The following is a 12,420-nucleotide window of genomic DNA, read 5'->3' on the forward strand; positions in this document are numbered from 1 at the left end:
AATAAATAAAATCAGTAGTAAAAACTAAAAACACATTAGTATCGATATTTTTATGTTAGGATCGATCCTTTTCGATACAATCTCAGTATCGATACTTCAGGATCGATCCGCCCACCACTAGTACACGTGCACAGATTACAACGCTGAACACGCACACCATAACTGGAATTTAAAACGTGTCCTTCACATGGCTGACATCCACGTCAATTAAACTTGAGTTGTGAGTACATAATATCAACACAAACATAGTCAATTTAACGGAGAATCAAATAGGTTTACGGTCAAATAGCTCCGAATTATGTACATTTAAATTACTCGAATGACATCTTTATTATTGCTGCGGGTGAGAAAGAATCCACGTAATGGGTTTATTTGAAACATTTACACTAGTTTATCGTTAAATCGGGTGTTGTGTATATCAGTATTATTAATGGTATTATCTCATCTACGTTACCCATTGTAAAATTGGATGAGGAAACATCATGTTGTTTCAGAGAGATTAGTGCGCGCAGATGTCGTAATCTGGATTAGTCAATTGTGCAAAGAATGCGCGCGCATGTTCCAACACTGACCCAATCTTTAGATTTAAACCAAATTTAAAACATAATATTGTAAAAATACAATAGTTATATTTTGGTCATTTTTTTCATAATAGATATAAATTGACTAGGAAATAAATAAACGACATAACAATGTCTTTTTACAGATTTTACGTAGTACACACCGTTAAAGCGAGAGGAGTGTAGGAAACCTATACCATTGTGGTGCCGAATTTGTACTCCCCGCCAGATTAGGACTCCCCTCATTGAAATTGCTGGGGGATGAGCTAATCTCAAACCCTCCCCCACACCTAATCCTACCTAATGTTAGTGGGGAATGGGGAGTCATAATTTGCCACGCCCCAATTGTTTCGGCAATTTACAAATTAAAGGAGTCATATTGCACAGCTAAAACGAATATTATTGTTTGTTTTATATGTAACGCAATGTGTATACACGATTTAAGGTTTAAAAACGCTGTATTTTCCACATACAGTGCATGTTTGTATCTCCTCTTTGCCCCGCCTCTCTGAAACGCGCTGATTTTTTACAAAGCTCATTGCTCTGAAAAGCGAGGTGTGCTATGATTGGCCAGTTCACCAGTGCGTAGTGATTGGTCAAATACTGCAAGCTTTTCACGGAAATGTAACGCCTCTTACCATATTCGGAACATCAGGTTCCAAAGCAATTGTAGTGACAGACGATACAATGAGATTTACAATTACGCCCACTTTAACTACGTGTAGATTTGGGCGGTCTTAGTCAAATCATGTTACGAAGTTACGTAGATTCGCCGGGGTGTGGTTACACGAGGCGTTTCAGGCAAGTCTGGTTGAGCATTCGCTTTTAGATAAGAATGCATCTTTTGTTCCCACACTTTCATTTGTGCAATTTTACGTGTCTAGTACATGCATGGGCAACTTATAACACACCAAAAACACAGAAAAACACGTATTCGCGCCATATGACCCCTTTAAGCACTGCCTACTTCCATACTTCTGTATCCACTAAATATTATGTCATGTTGTTTTCAACAGTTGATCTTTTAGGTCCCTCCCATGAGACGGGCATGCACAACTTCAGAACGTTTTATCTCTACCACATAACCATTTCTTCTTCTGGTCATTTGTAAGAGTAAAGTGACAAAGGTAAAAAAAAGAGAGATTAATTTACATTAAAAGAGGTTGCATTTACAAACAAATATTGTGCAACGATTATAAAGGCAAACTGCTGTTGATATACAGCACACTCTTCTAACTCAAGGGAACAGTTCAAGAGGTGCTCCTGACTGTAGCCGTGTGGATGCAGAAGATGCTGGGATGTAAGGAAACGAGGGTGAGGTACAAGCTGACCCTGGCTACTGGCCTGCTGGAGTGTTTGTGTTTCGCTGGCATTGTGTTTGGTTGGGCATCTCTCATGTTTGTATTGAAGTCAGAGGGCTACTTCAGTGACATGTGCGTCAATGTGACAAACACTAGTGGAGAAAACTCAGGTGAGGCTATTTGACAACTTATTTTTTATATGCCGCACTTTATTATGCTTTTCCTCATTGTGCTTGCCTGCTTGGTTTTTCATTAGATTGCAGTCCGCAGGATGAGAATTTCTCATTAGTCTTTACTGTTGCCTCGTTCATGAACAACTTTCTCACTCTGCCCAATGGATTCTTCTACGACCACTTTGGTACAATGGCAACGCGGCTTCTGGCAATGTGAGTTGGTCCCCCGTAGCATGTAAAATAGAGGTCAAACAAGAATTAACTGCACAACCGTATCCCTGTTTGTGCGACGGAGCCAAGGAGTTTATCTGATTGTGAGGGGGTGTGCTTTAAGCAGATAGTAGATATCAGCATGGGCGATTTGACTGGACTCCAAAAACAGGGCTGTCCAAGTAGCAGCTGAACCACCACAAAATGTTGCTTTTTGGATAATAATCATTTCCTTAAATGATTTGATTTAAACATGATTTTGGGGCTTTATGTACATAACATTTATACATTTTACATTGTTTATGAATGTCAGAGAAGCCCACAGTAAATAACACACAACACTTGAATCACAAAATAGTCATTGTTAAAAGGAATAGCTCACTCAATAATGAAAATTCTGTCATCATTTACTCACCCTCTTGTCATTTTAAACCTGTATGACTTTTTGAAGATTTGAAGAATGTTGGTAACCGAACAATGGCGGTACCCATTCATTTCTATTTTATGGACACAAAACCAATGCAAGTCAATGGGTACTGCTGTTGTTAGGTTACCAACATTCTTCAAATATATATTTTTTGTGTTCTGCAAAAGAAAGAAAGTCACACAGGTTTGACAAGAAGGTAAGTAAATGATGACATAATTTTCATTTTTGGGTGAGCTATCCCTTTAACAAACACACCATAAGGCAATTATAACCCAGAATTATGACCTAGTATTGCACATTCGTCTTGATTGTATGTTTTATGTTTTTGTAGAATTCTTTATACCACAGGAACCTTGCTAGTGGCACTATCCAACGAAGGTATAGACCAAATCTATATGAATTATATACACAATGCTTATTATGTACTAAAAATTACATACAGACTTTTCAAAGCATTTTTGTCAGAAATAATCTTTCTTTTCTTTCCTCTCAACCAGCTCTCTCTCTCTTGCTTTTTCCTGCTCTATCCTTCATAGCTGCGGGGGGGATTCTATTTCTAATGACGAATATGCAGGTATGTCTATGAACGATTATATTCGATTAATTTTATTGTGCTCTTAGAGTGTCTATGTTACAGGTGGGGAACCTGTTTGATACTCATAGGTCCACCATTATAACAATCTATAATGGGGCCTTTGACTCTTCATCGGTTATTTTTCTCATTATTAAGGTAAGCGGTGCGTTTAAGTAAGTAAGGTACTCTATATTGATATTTTCATTACTTGTACATCTATGACCAGTTTTGAAATTCATGACATGATTTATATAAATCATAATTTTTGAAGGTGCTGTATGAGAGAGGAGTTTCTCTTCGCTCCTCTTTTTTCTTCCTCTCAGCTTGTAATGTCATTCATCTCCTCCGGACTGTCTTTCTCATGCCGAAGTCACACATTCCCTATCCAGTCCCAGAGAACTACACGTATGGGTCAGTGAATTTATTTATAGTAGGCTATTGTTTCTTATGTGTAACACGCACACACACACACATTAGGGTTGCCAAACAATTAATCACGATTAATCGCATCCAGAATAAAAGTTTGTGTTTACATAATATATGTATGTGTACTACTGTGCATATTCATTTTGTATTTATAAACACAAAAACATACACATACATTTAGGAAATATTTAGACATTTATTTATATTACCAATAATTTAAATGATATATAAACATTTATTTTGTGTGTGTTTGCGTTTATAAACACAAAATTAATATGCACAGTAAACAGACATATATTATGTAAACACAAACTTTTATTCTGAATGCGATTAATCACGATTAATCGTTTGACAGCCCTACATAAAAACATATAAAAACACTATGGTACTTCTACGTATTTAGTTTTTGGCCGTGGTATCAGATTATACCATGGTATAGGACCCTTGACCTACTATAATATGTACTATGTAAATATCAAAGTACATTTCAGTACCATGTATATACTGAAATTCCATAAAGTAACCATGATTTCATTGCTATACTGTATGTTTAAATAAAGCAATTTTTATAGTTAGCAAATTTAATAGGCTAAATATATCATACACAATTCATATTCTTAAAATGACTCATATGTGATATTGTTTTGCTTTTTAGCCTGAGCTGTGCCAAATCAAACAACTACAATGTTGAAGAATACGAGGCAGAGCGAGAACAGAGTTTAGATAAAGGTGGATGTGAAGATGATGAGCCACTGGAGACTGCAGACTCGCCAGACAACTCTGAGAAAGGTACTAGTCTGCCACCATACTGCAGAATACGATACATTGGCTACTGAAAATTTCCTTTTAATGGTTTAAAATGAAATATGGAGCAATTAGGGCACCTAAAATCACATTGTCTTCTTTTTTATAGTGAGCTTAAAGAGCTGTGTTTTGTCCTGGTTCTTCTTGTGGCATCTGGTATGGCTGTCAGTCATGCAACTTCGACATTATTTCTTCATTGGGACTCTGAATCCAATGCTGAACAGACTGGCCGATCAAGACCCAGTTACTGGTATTTTCAATTAAATTGCAAATTTATTCATCTTTCATTATGGGAGGAATGTGTGTAGATTTTTATAGTTAAAGGTCACGAAGGAAAAGCATCAAAACCTCATTTTGTTACAGACTAAAAGCAAGTTGACAAAGGCCATCCATGATTTTTCTTTCTCAGTGAGTCAGTACACCAATGCGTTTGCCTTCACTCAACTTTGTGGAGTTCTCTGCGCTCCCTGGAATGGCCTTCTAATGGACAGACACAGAAGAAGACCACTAGCTCCAGGTCAGTTGACCAAGACATGCAAGATCCAACCTTTTATTGACACATTATCTACCAAAGATAAAGGTTTCTTCATCATCATTTTGTAGGCCTGTCAGAACGAGAAGCAGACCTGCGCTCCTCCATTCTGTCTCTCCTCCTCACCTCCCTCCAGTGCCTCCTGTTTTCCATCTTTGCCAGCGTTCCCCTCCTCCCTATCCAGTATCTCACCTTCATCCTTCAGGTCCTCAACCGTTCCTTTTTATATGGAGGCAATGCTGCATTCATCAGTATAGCGTAAGTTAATAGAAGTTTATGAAAGGTAGTGCAGTCTGGAGCTCATTGTAAATTGAATAAATAAATTGAATAAATTGTAATTGAGTGGAATTCAGTGCAACAAATGTGAATTTCTCACAGGTTTCCTGCCCATCATTTTGGAAAGCTATATGGTCTGGTGATGTCTCTGTCTGCCATGGTGTCTTTGCTACAGTATCCATGCTTTGCTCTCAGCACAGTTCTTGGAGATCCCTTTTATGTAAGGAAGGAACCGTTCACCCAAAAATTCTGCCTTTTTACCCCCTCGAGTTGTTCCAAATCTGTATACATTTCTTAGTTCTAATGAACACAGAGAAAGATATTTGGAAGAATGCTTGTAACCAAACAGTTCTTGGCCACCATTGACTACCATAGTAGGAAAACTGCTTTGTAAATTTCTTTGTTTTGTTGAACACAAAAGAAGATATTTTGAAGAATTTAGGAAAGCAACAGTTCTGGGGCACTTTTGACTACCATTGTAATTTTTCTTACTATACATTTACTATACATTTCCTACATTCCCAATTTGCTCATGTGTAAATTTGCCACAATACTTTGACTTTCTATGCACTTTGTAAGTAGCCTGTATCTCTGTATTTCTCTTTGTAGGTGAACATCATATTAACTGTCCTGACTCTACTGGCCTTCATACACCCTCTTAATGTTTTCCTTCGCTGCAGAGAGCTGACAAAACAGAGAGAGAACTTAAAGAGCATGTCAGAGTCCTCAATAACAGAAACATCAATGTATTAACTTAAATCATGGCTTTAACACATAGGAGTACTTGTGATATGATTATGCATATCTATCTATCTATCTAGGTATTTTGTAAAATGACAAAAGGAAAACATTTAAAATTATGCATTCACATTACTTTGTATCACCACTGTCTTTCTAAAGATAAAAAAAACTCAGAAATGAAACGTGATAGCCAGAAATGTAATATAATTTAATAAAATGTAATTTAATTATTAAATATTTACAACCTTTATCAGTGCAGAAACTACAATTAAATACAATAAAAGTTTATTACTTTGTTGTTAATGAACAGAGCAATATTTAGAAAAAAAACATTGGTTTACACACAATAATGGAACATATCTTATGGTGAAATGGGATTCAGAGACATGGGTCCTAAAAGAGCTCCAAAAAATGTTGTGTGATAGCCAATTGTGCATCAGGAGGAATGCTAATAACCCTTCCTTTACTGGGAAAGCATTAACACAGCTTTCGAACCATCATGGAGTTTGAAAGCTGTGTTAATTAGCCAATGGCCTGCTGTCCGAAACAAATAATACTGATTGATTACTGCCGCTGCGTGCCATCCCACAATGCATCTCACAGGTTCAAAAAAGTGCATTCAGTTGACTGATCAAGAATTTTATGTAAAGATTTGACAGAAAACATGCTGCAGGCTATGGTTTGCACTAGATGAATTTTTTTATTGATTTGTTTTGGTCTACAGTCTGATTTGTATGGTCTTATTTTAAGTCATAGTTTACATCATTGAAAATTTGGGAAAAACATGAATGAATAAAAGATTTATGGAACACTTTCCCCCTTTGTCATCAAAACAAGCAAGTGTATGAAAAAGGTCTTTTGGAAAAGCACTATGGTTTAAATAAGTAGCAATTACAAGGTTTTTATTTAAAAAATATGTACTGCATTACACTTCTCACAACTCCCTTTTTCGTACATTCTCAAAGTTAGCGAGACATCATTCGCACAAACTCTGTGAAGGGAAAGATAAAAAATAGGTTTAGCTGTTCATGCATAAAATTAAATGCTGCTTTAGGTGAAAAATATGCAACTTTAAACCCTTATCCATAATAAAGGATGGGCATGTTTTAGGTTTAGACTAGTTTGAGTTCATTATGTTATCTCAGACTAAACTGTGATCACTGGCATTCGGGCCTACAACTCATTTGATCTCAGATATTTATTTTAGGTGCCATAGAGGACTACTCTACTCAAAGTCGACCAGCCCATCTCCATTGAGGTCAACATCCCTGAGGATTTCATCAATCTCTCTGTGGTTAAGCTGCTCTCCCATCAGTTTCTTCATGGCTTCCCTTAGTTCAGCCAGACTGATCTGACCATCGCCATTAGAGTCAAACTGAGAGAAAAGTGTTTAAAAGGAAGTTTGTGACATAAAATTAATAAATGCATCCATATGTGTCCACCAGTTCACAACGTAAAGGAAGAGCAATGTTTTATCTACATGATGGTTTCATAAAGAGACCCTTTATAGTGTTCAAGTCTAATACCACATTGAAAATCTGAGATTCAAAATCCATTTAAATATGGAAATAAGTTTTGATACATTTTTAAAGAAAATATAACATAAAACAAATAAGCAATATTTAAAATTCTGCATTATTTCTAGGTCACTAAAATGACAACAGTCTGTGTCTGGTTATCGTTCTGGCTAGTAATATAACAATTTATATTAATATTCATTTATGTTAATATTTTATTGTATATGAATTGTACTACTCAACAGTTATTGCTTCTTTTGCGTAGGACTACCGGAAGTTATAAGTTTGGGCCACATAACGGTTGTTGTTGCCGCTGAAACCGTCTATAAAAGTGTTTAGTATTAGATGTGCTAAACACAAAATGTAAACAATGCTTTACTCAGTAGCACGAAACACCAACCTCTCTAAAAGCTTCTCTCAATTCTTTCACCCCGATCATGTCTGCTGTCTCTGCCAACATCTTTGGTCCCATCAGATCTACGAAGTCCTCAAAGTCGACTCTTCCGCCACCTAGTGGACAAAGATGTTTGTGTAAGTATCACGTTTTACCTTAAAACCTGGTAAAGACACGTAAAATTGCAAAAATTAAAGTGTCGGAATAAAACATGCATTCTATCTAAAAGCGACCTGCCTGAAACGCCTCGTGTAACCACACCCCCACAAATCTATGTCAGTTCGTGGTATGAGTTGACTAAGACCGCCCAAATGTATATGTAAGTAAGGTGGGCGCACCTGTCAGTACAATTGCTTTGAAACCTGATGTTCCAAATATGGTAAGAGGCGTTACATTTCCGTTAACTGGCCAATCATAGCACACCTCGCTTTTCAGAGCCATGAGCTTTGTTAAAAGTCCGCGCGTGGCGGGGCAAAGAGGAGATACAAACATGCACGGTATGTGGAAAATACAGCGTTTTAAACCTTAAATCGTGTATACACATTGCATTACATCTAAAACAATCGATAATATTTGTTTTAGCCGTGTCACGTAACTCCTTTAATCTCTTTGAATATGAATAAATGCAAGTCTTACAGATCTGCTGACTGAGTTCAATCAGCTCCATCTCTGTGGGCATGTATCCCATCGTCCTCATACACTCGCCCAGATCCTTACAGCTAATGAAGCCATCTTTATCTTTGTCAAACTCTCTGAAGGCTTCCTTCAGCTCTGAATAAAGAAGAGGGAATCTTCTTTAGTGTGTTGAAATCAATATCTAAAGTCTAGCGAGAGGATTCTGAGGGATAAAGGTACAGAGACCACTACCATTTGTTAAAGGGACAATTCACACTCATTTTCACTCTCATTCCCAACTAGTAGCTCCTGTTTATTCTTTCTGCTGGGGAACACAAATGGAGATAACAGAATTGTTTAAATATTTTTTTTCAGGTGAACTATCCTTTTAAATGTGTGTTGACACGGTGGGTAGATACAGACAAATAAATAGAGAAAGGCAATTGGGATGGAAGGAAAGGAGTCAATACTATTTTGGTTGGTGGGTAAGGTTAGTCAACAACATAAAATGCATCAGTGATGTTGGATATTTCTCAATACCTTCAATTTCCTCTGGACGTAGATCCCTGTCCTGTAATGATTGTAGGTTTCAAAGAAACATACAGAGACAAACAGTGAACAAATACATACATACTGGATGTTACGTGATAAATGGTTAAAAAAATAAAAATAACTCCCAATATATTGTGGCGTAGATTTAGCCATAAATTGGGTTACCCAACTAAACATTTTGTTAATTTATTATATGAGCTTTTTATGTCTTTTAATAACATAAATCATGCAAACATTTCAAGATCTGCTTTGCATTTCGACTGTGCTTCTTGAAATGTAATAAAAATGGTCTCAAAAGACAGGTTTATACAGTACATTGGAACAGCAAACCTCAACCACACCTGTCGTGTCGCCCCACACAACATAACCAAACAATTTTAGTAATATGCTGAGTTATTGCGTGAGGCTTGAACTGTATATCTAGTTTGACACAAGTGTTATGCTATCATGGACTGTATTTTAGGTTTTCAGGATAGACAGGCTTTTGTGTTTAATCAAGGATTTCTAGTTATGGAAATTCAGTCAAAACATCAATGCACAGCATAACTCCATCCAAATATGAACAAGTTAACAAGCAGAAATCTCCCATCCCTAAAACCAAATTTACACATTACATAAGTAAGATAATAACAAATGGCAGATTGATTTAGATCTGTGTTTTGGCAGTGGTCATCCAGAACATATTCCCACAGCTGGCGAGTATTTAGGCTGATTACTACCATGAATCGGCAAGTGTGATGCAAGCAGCAGTCTGATGGGGTCACTACAGTTAACAGATTACAAGGGTATGGGTTGCCAGGCAACAAATAGAGTTGAACGGAGTTCAATCCATTTGGACTCATATCCATTATAACATGCAACTTTTATACATCTTCACGTTTTAACATGTGTTTTAATGACAATTTATTTTTTGTCTTTATAAAGATACAAACCTAACATACAGGGATTCCTCAGGAAAAGTCCCTATTTAGTGTTACCTTCCTTGGCACTAAGCACACCCTGAACTATTTTGGGGAGACTGTCCAGAAATAATTAGATTAGAATACAATTTCTTTACATTTAGATTCAATAAAGCCAGGTGCCTTTAATTGCTCAAGTTTAATCGACTTATCCTATAGAAGCTGTTTGTTTTGATGTTTTAATACTACATTAAAAATCCTGTTTTTTTCTAGTTGTAGTTTAATAAGAAGACTGAGAAAAAAATGACAAATGCTTACTATTCCTTTTCTTAAACCCCACTGAAATATAATGGTGCCCTAAGACTTTTGCACAGTACTGTATGTATTTATCACATGCTACTCTAAATTCGGTGAATAAGAGACAGCCGACATCAATTTGAAACATTATATAAAGAACTATCAAACTATATATTTTTTTGTCCTCATACCGAAAAATCTCGAAGATGATGCCTGATGCTGGAAAGATGATGTTGATAGAACTGTCAACGTCCCATTGAAATTAAATATGATTCTGATTAAATTTCCACACCATTACTGTCTTTATCTTGTCTTGCAAAATAGGTAAAAAAAGTACCCTGTACGCTGTACTACACTATACACTATTTTTCAAACCCATTTTACCATTGTCATATTACATATATTTAAATATAAAAAGCCTTTCCATTACTTCTCTCCAATAAATATAAAGTTTTGTCCAAGTGTATGTATTTACATGTATTTGCATGTGACGAATCATCCCAGGATGTAGAACAGATTAAATGAAACAAACTTGGATTGGTTGCTCTCACATTCTCTATTGCATGACTTAAGATTCCATAGAAGTCTTCCATTGATAACAAGGACTCACACTGACAGATGATTGGTGGACGATGATACAGCATCCTCCAATAAAAGTGTGGCAGGTGATGGGACTTTAAAGTGATAATTCACCCCAAAATACAAATTCTGTCATCCTTTACTCACCCTCTTGTCATTTCAAACCTATTTGGCTTTCTTTCTTCCGCAGAACACAAAATAATTTATTTTGAAGAATATGGTTAACCATCACCCATTCACAGACAGAATGTTCATTTTTGGGTGAACTATCACTTTAAGGAAGTGATGGAGGAAATGATGGAGGGGATTATGGGACTTGACTCAACACAGGTTAACAGGACATAAGATGCACAAGAGATATGATGTTTGGTGGTGCTTGTCAATTTCTGTGGGTCTCGAGAAAGGTAAGTGCGTGTACATACGAGCTGAGCGTGAGCGAAGCTCTGCCCGGAGAAAAATGCAGGCGGGGCCCACGATGTTATGCAGGACAGTACAGTTCTGAACCAAAGCACATATGGGCTCGTCAAACTGCCTCCTTTCCCCTAACTCTTCATCATCCTCATCCTCCGCTGCAGCGTCACCACTGCCCCCTAACACGTCAGCTGGAGGTGGCACTCTGCTGCCCTCCATGGGTAGGACCCCCTATGCGTGGAACCATTTCATTATGCATCGATCTATGTGATCATACAATTCCTGATCATCTGGCCCTCAAAATGAGTTCTTGTGACGTTATTAAATCAATAAACAATCTTTAAATTTAGCTAAAACTAGTTTATTTAGATGTTAATCACACAAAGCTAAAATGTGTAAATTACATTTTGTTCAACACACATAGAACTAGACCATAAATATGTAAACCTATTCTAGCCAAAGTGAATCAAAGTCCAACTCTACAACCTCTACAAAACAAAACTCGATCTATGTCCTCTCTGCACATTTCACCATTTAAAAAGACTTTCTTACCTTCTTCATGCTGCTTCTTTTCGATGGCTTTGCTCCCATCATTTGCGTTCCTCTACTTCTCTCTGCTCCAACACTTTCTTTCCTTTTCCGTGCCTCCCCCTGCCTCCCCCCATCGCTCACTCACGGTTCCTGCGCTCAGACATTACATAAGATTTAACACCAAACGCGAACCCCATCCTTGTCCCAAGAATGGGCGGAGCCGCATATAGCAGAGATGAGGGGTAGTGATGTTAATACCACTAAAACAGTCTAATGTACAGGATGTATTTGGAGCAGCGAGACCTGTTTCTTCAGCCAGCAGTTTATTCAGTACACGCTAATCCCTATTCTCTCATTTTCCATGATGCATCTGTTGTACATTCTCTCTCTCTCTCTCTCTCTCTCTCTCTCTCTCTCTCTCTCTCTCTCTCTCTCTCTCTCTCTCTCTTTCTCTCTTCTATTCTCAATCCTTCTACCTTGATCGAGAGTGAGTGAGTGAGTGAGAGAGAGAGAGAGAGAGAGAGAGAGAGAGAGAGAGAGAGAGAGAGAGAGAGAGAGAGAGAGAGAGAGAGAGAGAGAGAAGAGAGAGAGAGAGAGAGAG

At 37.2% G+C, this 12,420-nt stretch overlaps 2 protein-coding genes across 3 annotated transcripts; one reads left to right on the top strand and one right to left on the bottom strand.

The window, feature by feature from the left end:
• Window positions 1-1,693: 1,693 nt before the first annotated feature.
• slc43a3a (solute carrier family 43 member 3a) lies at window positions 1,694-7,209 on the top strand. Of its 2 annotated transcripts, XM_057330714.1 has the most exons (12): window positions 1,694-2,031; window positions 2,118-2,247; window positions 3,003-3,049; window positions 3,169-3,245; window positions 3,309-3,401; window positions 3,517-3,656; window positions 4,327-4,460; window positions 4,585-4,725; window positions 4,885-4,992; window positions 5,079-5,265; window positions 5,386-5,503; window positions 5,893-7,209. In XM_057330714.1, the coding sequence occupies exons 1-12, from the start codon at window positions 1,842-1,844 to the stop codon at window positions 6,034-6,036; spliced, it is 1,509 nt and encodes a 502-aa protein (XP_057186697.1). In that variant the 5' UTR covers window positions 1,694-1,841; the 3' UTR covers window positions 6,037-7,209. The 2 variants fall into 2 exon arrangements, with proteins under 2 accessions (XP_057186697.1, XP_057186698.1); XM_057330715.1 differs by lacking the exon at window positions 3,309-3,401.
• A 10-nt stretch (window positions 7,210-7,219) lies between these two features.
• On the bottom strand, window positions 7,220-12,197 carry cabp2a (calcium binding protein 2a). The gene is given in 7 exon segments (XM_057330716.1): window positions 7,220-7,399; window positions 7,942-8,051; window positions 8,572-8,706; window positions 9,091-9,121; window positions 11,300-11,323; window positions 11,325-11,519; window positions 11,841-12,197. Coding segments are annotated over 7 exon segments (687 nt in total). The 5' UTR covers window positions 11,883-12,197; the 3' UTR covers window positions 7,220-7,249.
• Window positions 12,198-12,420: the final 223 nt, after the last annotated feature.

This window comes from Triplophysa rosa, linkage group LG4 (assembly GCF_024868665.1).
Source record: "Triplophysa rosa linkage group LG4, Trosa_1v2, whole genome shotgun sequence".
In the NCBI taxonomy this organism is placed as follows: Eukaryota; Metazoa; Chordata; class Actinopteri; order Cypriniformes; family Nemacheilidae; genus Triplophysa; species Triplophysa rosa.